Source organism: Oncorhynchus mykiss, chromosome 20 (assembly GCF_013265735.2).
Source record: "Oncorhynchus mykiss isolate Arlee chromosome 20, USDA_OmykA_1.1, whole genome shotgun sequence".
Taxonomy (NCBI): Eukaryota; Metazoa; Chordata; class Actinopteri; order Salmoniformes; family Salmonidae; genus Oncorhynchus; species Oncorhynchus mykiss.
The window spans coordinates 3,278,056-3,295,952 of NC_048584.1; the positions used below are offsets into that span (position 1 = coordinate 3,278,056).

General features: G+C 41.2%; 1 protein-coding gene across 2 annotated transcripts in view; it reads left to right on the forward strand.

The window, feature by feature from the left end:
• The window catches only part of ccdc186 (coiled-coil domain-containing protein 186), a 129,656-nt gene that overhangs the window by 40,002 nt on the left and 71,757 nt on the right, over positions 1-17,897 (forward strand). For both annotated transcript variants that reach the window (XM_036955616.1, XM_036955617.1), the window contains exons 5-6: positions 1,624-1,836; positions 2,209-2,328. In XM_036955616.1, the coding sequence (XP_036811511.1) occupies positions 1,624-1,836; positions 2,209-2,328 (333 nt within the window). The remainder of the gene's footprint in view (positions 1-1,623; positions 1,837-2,208; positions 2,329-17,897) is intronic.

The window sequence follows — 17,897 nt, forward strand, 5'->3', positions numbered from 1 at the left end:
AAGGCAATTCCATTCCTATATAGTGGGTTCCAGAATTATTGGATCCCTTGATATAGATGAGCAACAAATACTCTATAAAAGAAATAATACTTTTCTGAGCTATATTGTATGCAAAAAAAATATTATTTTATACTAAGACAATTGCTCAGAGAAAGTAATACATTTTCAAATAATACATTTTTCTTCTCAAAGATAGGGGTCAAAATTATTGGAACCCCTCTTCAATATTCCAGAACCCTCCGCTTGTGAGGATAATGACACTGAGCCTTTTACAAAAATGTTTTATGAGATTGGAGAACACATTTGGAGGGATCTTGGACCATTCCTCGATACAGAATATTTTCAGATCCTTGAAGTCCATCTACGTTTATGGACTGCCCTCTTCTATTCAAACCACAGGTTTTCAATGGGGTTCAACTGGAGACTGAGATGGCCATTGAACATTTTTTATTTTGTGTTCAATTAACAATTTCTTAGTGCAGTTTTATGTGTGCTTTTGGTTATTGACATGCTAGAAGATCCACTTGCAGCCAAGTTTTTTGGCTAAAATGGTCTGTGACGGTCTGGTAGCTCTGGAAAGATAACACATTCCATTTCACTGTTCGCTGAACAATATAAGATTGTTTTGGGGAAGTTTATTAGCTTTTTCACGCCATCTAAATATTACTCCATATCTCAAGATGACGCCTGCATTCTACCCTCACTAAATCTCTAAAAGTCTCAAACAATTTCTGCCATACAGACATGAACACTACTGCAATATACCACCTCTCTCTCGGTCTGTCTTTCTCTCTCTTTCTATTTCTCTTTCACTCTTTCTCACCTTCCCTCGCACATAGTCCCTTGTGTTTGTGTTGATGGAGATATCAATTGAGGATGAGCATGGTAACGTTTTGCTAATATTGTCTGACAGATCGAGGGGAAAGCGTTCTCTTGAGAAATGAACACACCTGTGTGAGAACACCCAACTGTCCTTGGGCCAGCTGGCATTTTTTACCCTGACCAATGACTGAGGATTTTCCTAACTGGCAGATTACAAGCTGACCTATCAATGCACTGCCCTACCATTTTGTATGGCTCTTGTTTAGATCTCACACATACTCATTGTGGATTTTTGTATTGAAACCTCAACCAAACTGCCACGTTCAATTGCAGCACTATCCACTTACAACATGCAATCAGGGAGACCGTCACTACACCCCCAGATATAATACAAGAGTTTTAATTAAGCATGAATGAGTGTGCACTTGAGCATGCATCATTTCTGTCTATTTTTCTGCATGTCTGTGTGTAAACTTGCATAATGCATGCGCCTGTGTTTCTGTGTAGATCAGTGAATGTGTGTCTGCATGTTTGTCCATGTCTGTGTCTACCTGTCCACATAACTGCATACTAACCTGTGGTGGCTGGTGGCACTTTACATCGGAGGACAGGCTCATAGTAGGACTAATGGCTGGAACGAAGTTAATGGAACATGTGATTGATACCATTCAATCGATTCCATTCCATCCCCCATTTACTATGAGCCGTCCTCCTCTCGCCAGCCTATACTGATGATATAATCAATGTAATACATAATGATATAATCAATGTAACAGCTACTAATTCATGTGTCCCTCCCAGGCTGGGAAGAAGTGTGAGGAGGCGCGTCAGGAGAAGGAGGCCATGGTGATGAAGTATGTTCGCGGGGAGAAGGAGGCTCTGGACCTGCGCAGGGACAAGGAGGGGCTGGAAAGGAGGCTGAGGGAGGCCACCAAGGAGGTGGACCGCCAGGCCCTCAGGGGAAACAGTTTGGCCCAGGAGAAAGGCCGGCTGCAGCAGCTCCACGACGCCAAGGTAACGCAGGGTTAATGTCTAAGGTGGCGCTGGTGCAATATTAGATGGACTTTCTGACACCGCTGCTTTATTTGCACTGGAAAATCTATTTCGCCTTGAGTCTTTCATATTTATTGTAGGTAATTGGAAGGAGTCTGCTCAAAGGATTTTGATGATGATGAACATGATAGTGGTGGAATGTTTTTCTTTGTACCTGCTGCCTATTGCATTATCACAACGTGTGCTTTTTACTGAAACTTTACTGCTGTGGACTAATGAACAAAATACTGAAATATGTTTTTTGAGTAAAGTGATCCTTTAACATTAATTACAAATGAAATGGCATACCGTGCCTGTTACATCCTAATGGAATCCATCTCTTGTTGTCCTCAGGAGGGAGAGGTGAGCAGGCTGAATCGGGAGTTGGAGAACGTCAAGGAGGGGATCAACTCTCACCTCATCAAGGTCAAATGGGCCCAGAACAAGCTGAGTAGTGAGACCGAGGCCCATAAGGTAAGACCAACTGCATTTTTTTACACTGTTGAATAGTAAGGCGACAGCCACAAAGAATGAGCATGTATGAAATCCTACATGCGTTCTTCAATTGTCTATTTTTGTCTGTCAAAAGTTCAACTCAAGTTTATTTTTGGACAAACTAAAAAAGCAAACATCGTGTTTTTTGATAGACAATCATCTCCGTTGATGATTAACGGATGACTCCCATTGAAAAACCATTGGCTCAATCTGTGATTTTCAGACACAGATTCGCTGTGGCCAAAGCCTGAATATTAATCGCATCAGAACAAAAGTTAAAAGACAGGAAGAAACATGATGGAAGTGGCAGAAGAATAATAGTCTACACTATTATACGCCAAAATACAGTATGATTGTGTGTGACTTAGTTTATGATTTTCAAGGGCATTATGAATTTGCACTATTTGTATAATGGAGATTTAAAAACAAATTCAAGATTTTAATCAAATCACATACATGGGTTTAGCAGTTGTTATTGTGGTTGTAGCGAAATGCTTGTGTTTCTAGCTCTAACAGTGGAGTAATATCTAATAGTAATACCAATCAATTTCACAACAATGCACACAAATCTAAAGTAAAGGAATTGGAATGAAGAACATATAAATATGTGGGCGAGCAATGTCAGAGCGTCATAGACACAGTAGAATAGTATAGAATTGTGTGTAATGCAAAATATGTAAATGTGATTAAAGTGACTACTGTTCCATTATTAAAGTGGCCAGTGATTCCAGGTCTGTGTATAGAGGGCAGCAGCCTCTAAGGTGCTAGTGATAGCTATTTAACAGTCTGATGGCCTTGAGATAGAAGCTGTTTTTCAGTTTCTCGGTCCCTGCTTTGATGCACCTGTACTGACCTCGCCTTCTGGATGATAGCGGAGTGAACAGTCAGTGACTTGGGTGGTTGTTGTCCTTGATGATCTTTTTTGGCCTTCCTGTGACATTGGGTGCTGTAGGTGTCCTGAAGGGCAGATAGTTTGCCTCTGGTGATGCGTTGGGCAGACCTCACCACCCTCTGGAGTGCCCTGCGGTTGTGGGCGGTGCACTTGCCGTACCAGGCGGTGATACAGTCCGACAAGACTCTCTCAATTGTGCATCTGTAAAAGTTTGAATGTTCTAGGTGCCGAGCCAAATTTCTTCAGCCTCCTGAGGTTCACCACAGTTTGTCATTGACGTGTTCGCCGTTTGTCATTGACATGTTCGCCGAAGAACTTGAAGCTTTCCACCTTCTCCACTGCGGTCCCATCGATGTGGGTAGGGGGGTGCCTGAAGTCCACGATCAGCTCCTTTGTTTTGTTGACGTTGGGTGAGAGGTTATTTTCCTGACACTATACTCCTAGGGCCCTCACCTCCTCCCTGTAGGCCGTCTCGTAATTGTTGGTATTCAGGCCTACTACTGTTGTCGTCTGGCAACTTGATGATTGAGTTGTAGGCGTGCATGGCCATGCAGTCATGAGTGAACAGGGAGTAAAGGAGGAGGCTGAGCATGCATCCTTGTGGGGCCCCAGGGTTTAGTATCAGCGATGTGGAGGTGTTTTTTTCCTACCTTCACCACCTGGGGGCGGCCCGTCAGGAAGTCCAGGACCCAGTTGCACAGGGCGGGGTTCAGACCCAGGGCCTCTAGCTTAATGATGCACTTGGAGGGTACTATGGTGTTGAATGCTGAGCTATTGTCCAGATGGGATAGGGCAGTGATGGCGATTGCATCGCCTGTGGATCTATTGGGGCGGTAAGCAAATTGAAGTGGGTCTAGGGTGTCAGGTAAAGTAGAGGTGATATGATCCTTGACTAGTCTCTCAATCTTAAAACAAAAATGTTTACCTTTGTTTATCCAGTTGAGAACAAGTTGTCATTTACAGCTGTGACCTGGCCAAGATAAAGCAATGCAACATAAACGACAATACAGAGTTACACACAAACAAACGTACAGTCAATAACACAATAGAAACATGTACTGTGTGTGCAAATGCAGAAGAGTAGGGAGGTAAGGCAATAAATAGGCCATAGAGGTCTTTACGTGTTTTGGATACTTTTATTTTTCCACATTGTTGTACAGAGCTTCTACCATAGCTATCTTGTTGCAGGTGTATGGTAACAATGAGATACAGTGCATTCGGAAAGTATTCAGCCATATTCTCTTTATCCACATTTTGTTACATTTAGCCTTATTCTAAAATGGATTAAATAAGTAAAAATCCTCAGCAATCTACACACAATACCCCATAATGACAAAGTGTAAACAGGTTTTTAGAAATGTTTGCAAATGTATTAAAAAATAAAAAACAGATACTGATCTGGTGAAGGATACTAAAAAATGTCTGCAGCGTTGAAGGTCCCCAAGAACACAGTGGCCTCCATCATTCTTAAATGGAAGAAGGTTGGAACCACCAAGACTTTTCCTAGAGCTTGCCACCCAACAGAACACGATGGTCACTCTGATAGAGTATACTTTTTTAGCTAGGGTCCTGTGCCCTCTCTTAGCTAGCTAACATTACACTTCAACTTGAAATGAAAACATCTTTCTGACAAAATTAGAAGTGTGTAATATCGGAAAATGTAGCTAGCTAGACTCTCTTACTTGTATACATGGATGGACGTTTCTCCCTCTCTGTCACGGATGTCATAGTTGCCCTTAGTTTGAAGATGTAATCCGGAGACAGGTGTTTTATACAACAGCCCATCTCCTTAGCTATCATACTCTAATTCCACTGATTTCAAAACTCGGTCCACCAGAAAGTAGAGAGCAACAGTTATGCTGTTCTACTACGCGATAGCTTTCAAAAAAGCTTGCTACATGGCAGACCAATCCGAACTCATCTCTCGGCATGTCCTTCCCACTCATTATCTCAGCCAATCATGACTAGCCGAAAGGTTGCTGGCTTTTTCCGTGGCTAAACCAACTAAAATGTACGTTCAAATGGCACTGCTGTGAAGTTGTGATGCACGACATACGCCTAGTTTCCTGAAACAAGTCACAAATATCAATCAAGCCAATGACTATATACATTTTTTGGACTTCTGTCCACATCAAATTTTCAGCAAAACAAAAAGCCCAATCACACAATTGTCTGTCACTCACATGCTCTGCCACAGGTGAAAGCCATCCCTTCACACTCATTAGTGGGACTAGGTCCCCATCTACTGGCCTTCATGAATATTGCACCCAAGGGAAAGCTCAAACTAATGACTGTTTATAGGCAGAGTTTCTTGTACATGATGAAGCAGTTGGTCACAGCAATGTCAATGAGATGGTAAAACAGGGTCCTGTGCCATCTCTTAGTCTTGTGGTGCGCAGAGTAGTACTGTAGTGTTCATTCACCTGGTAAGGAAGAGGTTGCCATCTCTGTCCACCTCAGTGGGGTTGGTTGACTCGTCTGGCTCATCTTATCATCTTGACTAAAAGAAAAATAGATTTAGGAGTTAGTTCAACATTGTAAAAATTGCCACATTTCAAAAGCAGAAAATCCTTCATGACAAACATTCATGCTTTTTAAACTAAATGATCTACCATTCCCTATAGGGAATGGAGATTTGAAAGGTAAGAATGTTATAGCCTGCGCTATGCTATTGTTTTGTTAGAGTGGTAGGGGAAATGTAGCATTGTCCTACTAGGCTACATTCAATGTTTATTTTCTGTAGCCTATCATGATGTAGGCTTATTCCAATATAAAATAAACCCCGTATCACCAAGTGTGTTTATTTTTAATATCAACACAGTAGAGTAATACTGTGGGGTTGGGGGAAGTTCTGTGCTGTAAAATATAACATACTAGGCTACATTGTTTATTTTCTGTGTTGTAGCCTATCATGATGTAAGCCTATTTCAATATAGAATAAACTCTATCACCAAATGTGTATATTTTCATATACAATTGTATTTATCAATTAAAAACCTCTCAGATGTAATGGCAAAATGTGGATTTCCGCCTAAATAGACATACCCAAAAGTAACTGCTATTCATGTGTAATTACATGATTCTGACATGAATATAACTTGGTATATTTGGAAAGATTATGAGGAAATTATCAGAAGATCGGTAGGAGTTACGTAGTTCAGAATACACAAGATTAAGCACACACAAAATATATTTTATTTTCAGAGTCATCTTTTTGTTTGCAAGCCATAAGTTAATTATTGATGCCCAGAGCTGGAAACACATCAGATGGCTTCCACAACATGTGAACAATATCAGAAAAATGTTGTAGTAAGTGGTGTCAGGTGTGGTCGCAGGACTTTTCCAAGTGTCCCTCCAAACCTCCAAACCTCTCCAAAGTGACATGTCTTATTAGATAATTCCAGTGCTATTACATATTTGCAATTCCTAAATGCTATTTGTTATAAAAACAAAATGTATACAACACCAACCTCTGTCAAACATTGCAGGGGATATCCAAGTGTTTTCATCATATTTTTAATGCGCAAAGATATAGTCACTCGGTGGACATTCGATGTTGCCATTAACTCATATAACATTGCCTAAATTTGTTCCTACCGAACCCTTTGATTAATTTCATACCCCCATGTAGCTATAGCTCAAACACAGACCAAATCGAAGCTTACCTTGTAAAATGTTTGCTGTTTGGTGAAAACGTTGTTAAAAAAAAATATTTTGACTCTCGGGGCTGGAGGTCAGTAACGGTAGGTCACAGGCAGACAAATAGGACATCCTCATGATCTTAGGAGACCTGTCTTTCGGTGTGAATCAACGTATTCCGTGTTTATTTAATTTATGCTTCACAACGCTAACCGGAATGTAGGTAGCAGCCATCTTGAAATTAGATTAATCGCCTTCCCTTATACAATCGTATGCCCATATAGGGTAGTAAGTGTCTCCGGTCAATAGCCAAGATACTCAGCTTTCTGCAAACATCCTGCTTTTCCAGATAGGGGCTACCGTTCTCATACCAGACTGAATTTAATAAAATACATCTAATCGGGTCTCCAAATATGGGGACTTTACATTTAAGAGGTTTTAAGTAAATAATAACAGCACATCCAATAAAGATATTGTAGACTAGGCTACTCCCATATCGTATCAACATAGCAAATAATAGACGGCGACTTTACCGTTGGACTATCAACACAGAAAATAGAATGCCTTGGACGTTGCCATTTTAAAATAAACTAAATTGCCAATGTGTTATCTTTCCAAATACTGTCACAATTATGAGGTAGGCCTACTTACGATTCTGCCACCATGAATTTCAGCCTGTTCATCATAATCAGGAAGCTGTCCTGACCAGACAATCTACGATTCTGCCACAATGAATTTCAGCCTGTTCATCATAATCAGGAAGCTGTCAGGACCAGATAATCTACGATTCTGCCACAATGAATTTCAGCCTGTTCGTCATAATCAGGAAGCTGTCCTGACCAGATAATCTAAGATTCTGCCACAATGAATTTCAGCCTGTTCATCATAATCGGGAAGCTGTCCTGACCAGATAATCTACGATTCTGCCACCAATGAATTTCAGCCTGTTCATCATAATCAGGAAGCTGTCCTGACCAGATAATCTACGATTCTGCCACAATGAATTTCAGCCTGTTCATCATAATCAGGAAGCTGTCAGGACCAGATAATCTACGATTCTGCCACAATGAATTTCAGCCTGTTCATCATAATCAGGAAGCTGTCCTGACCAGACAATCTACGATTCTGCCACAATTAATTTCAGCCTGTTAATCATAATCAGGAAGCTGTCCTGACCACACATTCTACGATTCTGCCACAATTAATTTCAGCCTGTTCATCATAATCAGGAAGCTGTCCGGACCAGACAATCTACGATTCTGCCACAATGAATTTCAGCCTGTTCATCATAATCAGGAAGCTGTCAGGACCAAATAATCTTCTGCATCCTCACTGTTCTTCAAAGTCGCATCTAATGCTTGGTGTTCTTCAAAGTCGCATCTAATACTTGGTTTTCGTGGTGACGATTTACTTTCCATATTTCTTCATGCACAACACAAACAAATTATATTTCTGCCTCACAGAAGTGTTGACTCACCCTGTTGGAGTCTCTGAGTTTCATCACTCCGTGACCCTTCGTGTACACTAACACGTGGTGCTGTGTGGGGAAACGCCACTTCCCATTCAATTTTAATGGAAGTAAAGTGGTGAAAAGTAGAGTGGGCAGGGGACCGTTGGGCGGCACGAACGTGGTGTGGGAGGCGGTGGAAAAAGTACATTTTACAACTTTATGCAAATCACTAGCGGCGACCGCTGGGCGATAACCAGTCATATCGAGTGGTTTCCATTACGAATTTGAAGCTATGCAACCCAACGCTGGAGACTTTCTTCAGCAAAGATGTCTGAGAAAAATACTAGGATGGAAGCAAATGTAAGTAACTATAACGTCACAACAAATCATTAAAAAATGGCCGTTGTGACATGAGTATGCAATTGTAATTCGTGTTGTTTAATGTTTTCGGGACTCCTGAGAGAACCAGTTGACAAGTCTTGTGAAATAGTGGATGTAAAGAATCTAGCTAGTTAAAGCAGTTACTGCAAATTGAAGAAAAAAAGCTTGCCTTGCTGATATGTTCATGCTATGCACCAGAAGTAACGTAGCTAGCTGACTATGTTCTTGCTTATTGTGCAGTGGAGGATAACCATTCCTGTATGCCTATGGATGTGTAGCTAGCTATGTAGCCAATCTGTGTATGGACCCTAAAACGTTTGGTATATATATTAGTCTGGAACCTTGTTATGAACCTCAGCTATCATAGCCGGTTGTATCAACTTCAAAACAGTCTGAATGGTATTAATGAAGCCCATGGATTGAGTAGAATATACAGTGCCTTCGGAAAGTATTCAGACCACTTCACCTTTGCCACATTTTGCTACTTTACAGCCTCATTCTAAAATTGATTCAATTGTTTTTTACCCCCTCATCAATCTACACACTTTACTCTGTACTTTGTTGAAGCCCCTTTAGCAGCAATTACAGAAACAAGTCTTCTAGGGGTGACACTACAAGCTTGGCACACCTGTATTTGGAGAGTTTCTCCTGTTCCTCTCTGGAGATCCTCTCAAGCTCTGTCAAGTTGGATAGGGAGCATTGGTGCACAGCTATTTTTAGGTCTCTCCAGAGATGTTCCATCAGGTTCAAGCTCTGGCTGGGCCACTCAAGGACATTCAGAGACTTGTCCAGAAGCCACTCTTGTGTTGTCTTGGCTGTGTGCTTAAGGTCATTGTCCTGTTGGAAGGTGAACCTTCGCCCCAGTCTGAGGTCCGGAGCGCTTTGGAGCAGGTTTTTATCAAGGATCTCTCTGTACTTTGCTCCGTTCATCTTTTCTTCGATCCTAACTAGTCTTCCAGTACCTGCAGCTAAAAAACATCCCTACAGCATGATGCTGCCACCACCATGCTTCACCGTAGGGATGGTGCCAGGTTTCCTCCAGATGTGACGCTTGGCATTCAGGCCAAAGAGTTCAATCATCGTTTCATCAGACCAGAGAATCTGGTTTTCATGGTCTGAGAGTCCTTTAAGTGCCCTTTGGGCCATCTCCACAGTGGAAATCTAGAGCTCTGTCAGAGTGACCATCCTGTTTTTGGTCACCTCCCTGACCAAGGCCCTTCTCCCCCGATTGTTCAGTTTGGCCGGGCGGCCAGCTCTAGGAAGAGTCTTGGTGGTTCTAAACTTCTTCCATTTAAGAATGATGGAGGCCACTGCGTTCTTGGGGACCTTCAATGCTGCAGAAATGTTTTTGTTCCCTTCCCCAGATCTGTGCCTCGACACAATCCTGTCTGGGAACTGGACAATTCCTTGGACTATGAGAGCTTGGTTTTTACACTGACATGCACTGTCAACTGTGGGACCTTATATAGACAGGTGTGTGCCTTTCCAAACCATGTCCAATCATTGAATTTACCACAGGTGGACTCCAATCAAGTTGTACTAACATCTCAAGGAAACATCTCCTTGGAAACAAGATGCACCTGAGTTCAATATTGAGTCTCATAGCAAAGTGTCTGAATACTTATGTAAATAAGGTATTTCAGTTTTAAAAAATGTATACCTTTGCAAAAATTTGTACAATACGTTTTTGGTTTGTTATTGTGGGATATTGTGTGTAGATTGCTACGTTTTACATTAAAAAAAATATATATATATTTTAGAGTAAGACTGTAAGGTAACAAAATGTGGAAAAAACCAAGGGGTCTGAGTACTTCCCGAAGGCACTGTAATTTAACTTTATTGTGCCACGGATGCAAGTCGTGTATATACATTTAGTTATTACCAAGCATTAGATCTCCACATTGGAGCCTGTACATTGAATATGCTCATTGACTCTACCTTGGCAAATAAAGGTGCAGTTCAGGAATGCATGTCTTTTTCAGTCCTATCCAATACCAGGAGTATCAAACTCCAGTCTTTTGAGTGATGCTGTGTCTGCATTAATGTATTATAATTATACACTTCAACAGTGTTTACAAGTCCTGGTCCTGGGAGATCAATGGTTACACGTTGTAACTATGCAATAGACTAGAAACATGATTTAACTAGCTTAAGGCTGATTTGTAATTCATATATACAGAAATATAATTTTAAAAACAGTACACTTCCTATGTGTCATGTAAATACTCTAAAACCGGTTAATTTCCTTCATCTGCATTGATCTGATAAGCACAGGATAGGTGTAGTATTTGATCAAATGAGAGAATTTCAACCAGTAGGGAATGTGAAAGGCTTTATTGAAATAAGTTCATTATCCAAGTGTTCTAAATACATACATGCATTATAAAGATTAGAATTGTAATTTAAGTTAAATCAGGTACACATCTGGTGTGCATGATAAAAACAGAGGGAGAAGGTGGGGAGAGAGGTGTGAGAGACTGTAAAAGGAAAGAGGTAAGAACAGAGGAGCAGGGAAGACTGCAAATGCTTTATGAGTAACAGTGCAACTAAACATACTATTCTCTCAGTTCATCACAATTACATAATAGTGTCTCTTGCGGTGTGTCCTAACGGACCTTCTGGCCATCTGGGGGCAGACGCTATCTTAACCCCCAGGTCACCCCCCCCCCCCCCCACTTAACATTTTAAGAGCATGTTTTGGTTTTGTACAGACATCACCCTTACCTAAACAGCACCCTCACTTGAGAAGTAGAAATAAAAGGGAGAAAAACTGGGAATTTAATAACTACAGTTGACATAGCTAAGTAAATGGAAGATGGACTCTTATTGCTATGCGGAAGGCTCTTGAAAGAGCCTTTGGTTGTGCATAGTATAGTCTATGGGATTGCCAGGGAACAGCACCCTCTTCGAAGAAGTAGGGGATGAAGATCTCCTGCACAAGGATTGCTTCTCTTACTGCGTTGTTCGACCCCATCCTTGAAACATCCTGCAGAGCAGCAGACCTTTCCTCTGGCACACGAGGTGCAGATCCTCTCCTGGAACGCGTGTCCAAGTTATGCAGGACACAGGTAGCCTTCACACGCTCAAATTCCCCCAGGAGGCAGTCTCAGATGGCCCTGGTCACCCAACTGTGCAGTGTCCTACAATGGTTCCTCCTTTAAAAGTTGCGTTATACTGCAGCACACCTTGCATTCTGTGGCACGTCACTTAATTCTCAGCCATTTCTTCTGTTACTGCAAGTTATTGCTAGTTTGACCACCAGAGGGCATCTTTGAGAAGCATTTGATAGTATTCCATATTGGCATTACCAGAGAATTTAACAACTTTTTTGTAGTAACATAGTATATGGAATTGATTTGAAGAAATTTGGCTTAATTAATTTGATTAATATTATGGTGTTTCCGTTGGATGGAATGGAAAATATGGTGCTGTACAACGTGATTGTCGGGAGTAGGCTACAGGATTGGAGGATTCTAAATGGTTCGCCTTTATTAGACAACTTTGTTCCAATACATCTATAAATCAGTGATATTTATTCCCATAGTAATTTGTTATGGATCCGTAATTTGTTATGGATCTAAATCAACATCTCTATTTTTTTCATCTATTTTTTTTAACAAAATGTGGTTATTTGTGTATTAGGCTACTGTGCTCTGGTATTCTGCGCTCTGGTACACTCGACGAGAGTGCTATGAAATCCATGTAGATACAGTGCCTTGCGAAAGTATTCGGCCCCCTTGAACTTTGCGACCTTTTGCCACATTTCAGGCTTCAAACATAAAGATATAAAACTGTATTTTTTTGTGAAGAATCAACAACAAGTGGGACACAATCATGAAGTGGAACAATATTTATTGGATATTTCAAACTTTTTTAACAAATCAAAAACTGAAAAATTGGGCGTGCAAAATTATTCAGCCCCTTTACTTTCAGTGCAGCAAACTCTCCAGAAGTTCAGTGAGGATCTCTGAATGATCCAATGTTGACCTAAACGACTAATGATGATAAATACAATCCACCTGTGTATAATCAAGTCTCCGTATAAATGCACCTGCACTGTGATAGTCTCAGAGGTCCGTTAAAAGTGCAGAGAGCATCATGAAGAACAAGGAACACACCAGACAGGTCCGAGATACTGTTGTGAAGAAGTTTAAAGCCGGATTTGGATACAAAAAGATTTCCCAAGCTTTAAACATCCCAAGGAGCACTGTGCAAGCGATAATATTGAAATGGAAGGAGTATCAGACCACTGCAAATCTACCAAGACCTGGCCGTCCCTCTAAACTTTCAGCTCATACAAGGAGAAGACTGATCAGAGATGCAGCCAAGATCACTCTGGATGAACTGCAGAGATCTACAGCTGAGGTGGGAGAATCTGTCCATAGGACAACAATCAGTCGTATATTGCACAAATCTGGCCTTTATGGAAGAGTGGCAAGAAGAAAGCCATTTCTTAAAGATATCCATAAAAAGTGTCGTTTAAAGTTTGCCACAAGCCACCTGGGAGACACACCAAACATGTGGAAGAAGGTGCTCTGGTCAGATGAAACCAAAATTGAACTTTTTGGCAACAATGCAAAACGTTATGTTTGGCGTAAAAGCAACACAGCTCATCACCCTGAACACACCATCTCCACTGTCAAACATGGTGGTGGCAGCATCATGGTTTGGGCCTGCTTTTCTTCAGCAGGGACAGGGAAGATGGTTAAAATTGATGGGAAGATGGATGGAGCCAAATACAGGACCATTCTGGAAGAAAACCTGATGGAGTCTGCAAAAGACCTGAGACTGGGACGGAGATTTGTTTTCCAACAAGACAATGATCCAAAACATAAAGCAAAATCTACAATGGAATGGTTCAAAAATAAACATATCCAGGTGTTAGAATGGCCAAGTCAAAGTCCAGACCTGAATCCAATCGAGAATCTGTGGAAAGAACTGAAAACTGCTGTTCACAAATGCTCTCCATCCAACCTCACTGAGCTCGAGCTGTTTTGCAAGGAGGAATGGGAAAAAAATTCAGTCTCTCGATGTGCAAAACTGATAGAGACATACCACAAGCGACTTACAGCTGTAATCACAGCAAAAGGTGGCGCTACAAAGTATTAACTTAAGGGGGCTGAATAATTTTGCACGCCCAATTTTTCAGTTTTTGATTTGTTAAAAAAGTTTGAAATATCCAATAAATGTCGTTCCACTTCATGATTGTGTCCCACTTGTTGTTGATTCTTCACAAAAAAATACAGTTTTATATCTTTATGTTTGAAGCCTGAAATGTGGCAAAAGGTCGCAAAGTTCAAGGGGGCCGAATACTTTCGCAAGGCACTGTAGTAGGCTAGACACATGAATTTTTTTAACAATGTTATTTTCTGATAAGAACAAGTTAATTGCATCTGCCGTGGAGCCCAGTTTCATAATATGACCATATTTCCCAGCTGCTTGGTGTCGTTTTGAAGTAATCGTGAAAAAACATGCCTTATTTTAGTGCATTTTTCACCCTGCCAGCTCCTATTAGTTCATTTGAGCACCGTGGCACCAACTCGCCTTCCGAACGTTCTATTCCCAGCATATTGTTCAACGTCACAATGCCTGCTTTGCTATGGTTGGCAATGAGACCTACTCACATTGTTTTATAGTTAAAATGTAAACAACAAAAATAATATTGGAACTCTGCGGTCTTCCCATTGTTTCCTACGGGGAGGAAATTTAGGCATGTCTGTTTATTTCGCAATGTGTATATTTAGATTTTTTCCAAGTAGGACGCCATTTTATTCATGAGAATCTCCTCTTTCTAATTATGTAAGCCTGGGCAGCTAGCTTGGTTGTCATCAAATGCTAGCCCCAAAATACTTTTTGCCCTTGGAACGCTGAGCTCCCCCCATTGTTTTCCTACGGAGAGGCATGTCGGTGTATTTCGCCAAATATCTCACTGTGTATATTTAGTTTTTTTCAAGTCTGGTGTAACCGGTGTGAAATGGCCAGCTAGTTAGCAGGGTGCATGCTAATAGCGTTTCAATCGGTGAAGTCACTCGCTTTGAGACCTTGAAGTAGTAGCCGCGGGTTTTGTGGATCGATGGGTAACAATGTTTCGAGGGTGGCTGTTGTTGATGTGTGCATAGGGTCCCTGGTTCGAGCCCAGGTAGGGGCGAGGAGAGGGACGGAAGCTATTTCTACTTTGCACATTCTTCCATTGCTATCTACCATTCCAGTGTTTTACTTGCTATATTGTATTTACTTTGCCACCATGGCCTTTTTTTGCCTTTACCTCCCTTATCTCACCTCATTTGCTCACATCGTATATAGACTTGTTTATACTGTATTATTGACTGTATGTTTGTTTTACTCCATGTGTAACTCTGTGTCGTTGTATGTGTCGAACTGCCTTGCTTTATCTTGGCCAGGTCGCAATTGTAAATGAGAACTTGTTCTCAACTTGCCTACCTGGTTAAATACAGGTAAAATAAAAAAATATGGATAGAGTAGAATATAATAATTTTATTGTGCCAAGGATGCAAGTCCTATATACACATGTACTGTAGTTATTACCACGCATGAGATTCCCACATTCTAGCCTGTACATTGAATATATTCACTGATCATGCACCTCTCCTTGGCAAATAAAGGTGTGGTTCAGGTATGAATCTCTGAGACATTATTTTTCAGTCATATCAAACTCCAGTCTTTGAATGATGCTGTGTCTGCATGTATGTATTACAATTATACACTTCAACAGTGTTTACCGCTCCTGGGACATCAACGATTACACATTGTAACTATGCAATAGTGCTACTGTATGCAGAATTCTTGACGCACAACCGAAGATGCTGCCATATCCTGCCAGCACGCCCACAAGCGAGCCACTCGGGAGAAGAATGATGACGCGAGGAAGAGGGAAAGGAATGAGATGGGAACAAAAATTTGTTGCATAATTGGGGAGGGGTGTTAATAGTTGAACAATAGACTATTCAACCATTACTAAAGAATAGTCAAATAGCCTAGCTAGGTGTGAACCCCCCCCCTCCTCCTATCACAGACCAGATTTGCCCTAACGACCAAGGGGTAGCTTACTTCTCAATGTAAGAAAGTAATGACTTTTCAAATAAGTTACCTTGCACGTTATGTTGGCTGACAATTTGTTAGCTTCCCTATCCTTATGAACCACACAGCATATCATTACAGCAGTATGTAGTAGAAGTTATACATCAAACTTGCCAGTATGTTAACTATAGGCTAACTAACTACCCAACGTTTATTGACTTGATAATTCTCGTCATTCTTAGCTTAGCTAAATGGTATAGTCGTTGTGCTTTCTCAATGGACATTCGGGTGTTAAATTCACTCTGGCTATCTATAGGTTGGACAATAGAACGAGTCAAAATTCACCCGGCTGAAAAACGGCTTCAGAACGTTGGCTAAACTGGAACACTAGCTCGAGCCCATAGAAAATCAATGTAATCGAATGTTCGCAGACCCTGTTTTGACTGGAGTGATGCTTAGATTCCATTAAAAATGTATCCCTTTTTATTTTACCACTACAATCTGTTCGTCGGGCGAAACAGGGAAAAAAACTACTTGTGTAGCAAGTAAACATCCGCACCTCGATAATGTCAACTGTGCTAGCTACACATCCATAGGCATACAGTTATTTTTTATATTCCACTACACAATAAGAAAGTAAATAGTTAGCTAGCTATGTTACTTCAGTTGCATTGCAAGGCAAGCTTACTCAATTGTACATTCAATTTTCAGTAAATGCTTTAGCTAGCTAGATTCTTTACACCAATGTTTCACAAGACGACAGCCTGGTTTGCTGGTTTTCTCAGGAGTCCCTAAAACATTAAACAACACGAATTACAAATTCATTCTCGCAACACAAGCAAGTCAGAACTTGCTAAATAGCGATTTCCGTAAATTAACTTTGCGCATATTTTTTTGTCATAAACGTTTGTCTCTACATCACATTAACTAAAATATTCCTCTCAATTGTACATTTTGTCAGCCATCTTCACCCAGGGACGGGTGGCTCGCGTCAAAAAATCATCATTGGAACCACCCCTTGTGGTGGTCAAGAGCAATGAAGCCCTGACGCCTACCTCTAAGTCCCACGGTGCAAGCTCGCAACTTTTAAAGGAGGAACCACTGTACACGGTAACTGTAGGCAATGATTTTGAAGGAATCTCCAGTTGCAAGATATCTGTAGGAATATGGAAGATAATATCATTAGTAATCCACAATGACCTGGCAATGTAAAATTCTAATAAAGTATAATATCTATTATTACAAATCATGATAACGTTGGATGGATAGCTGCATGTGCGCACACGTGCATATGACATTAGCAGGATCATATCAAGGATAGCATCACAAATGAACACATAAATAACACTTGATGGATGCACATGCTGCGTTAGCACCGTTACAAGATCTAAATGAAAACGACTCAGAAGGTGAACCTACACCTCCGAGGCCTAAGCACTAAAAAGCGTGAACGATGCGCACTGAGCAGCTAGCTGCCTGTGCCACCACCAAATTAAACGGTGTGAGGCAGGAGAGTGGAAGGGATGGCATCGTTGGGATAGAACAAGCCACAGTCTGATTATCAGAACAAAATGTCATCACTAAGAGAGCAGGCCTGACATCTCAAGCAAAAAACATCAGCAACGCGCTCACCAGCTTTTGTTGTTTTCTGACATGCTACGTCACATCAGGCACTGTACTGTGGCTGACGTGCACAGGGAGCAAGGAGACACTGCCTGGTGTATATATGGAGAGCTTCTGGTCAGACATACAGTACCAGTCAAATGTTTGGATTTATTTAGATTTCAAGGCACGCTTAACCATCATGGCGACCACAGCATTCTGCAGCGATACGCCATTCCATCTGGTTTGCGCTTAGTGGGACTATCATTTGTTTTTCAATAGGACAATGACCCAACACATCTCCAGGCTGTGTAAGGGCTATTTGATCAAGAAGGAGAGTGGTGGGGTGCTGCATCAGATGACCTGGCCTCCACAATCACCTGACCTAAACCCAATTGAGATGGTTTGGGATGAGTTGGACCACAGAGTGAAGGAAAAGCAGCAAACAAGTGCTCAGCAGATGTGGGAACTCCTTCAAGACTGTTGGAAATGCATTCCAGGGGAAGCTGGTTGAGAGAATGCCAAGAATGTGCAAAGATGTCATCA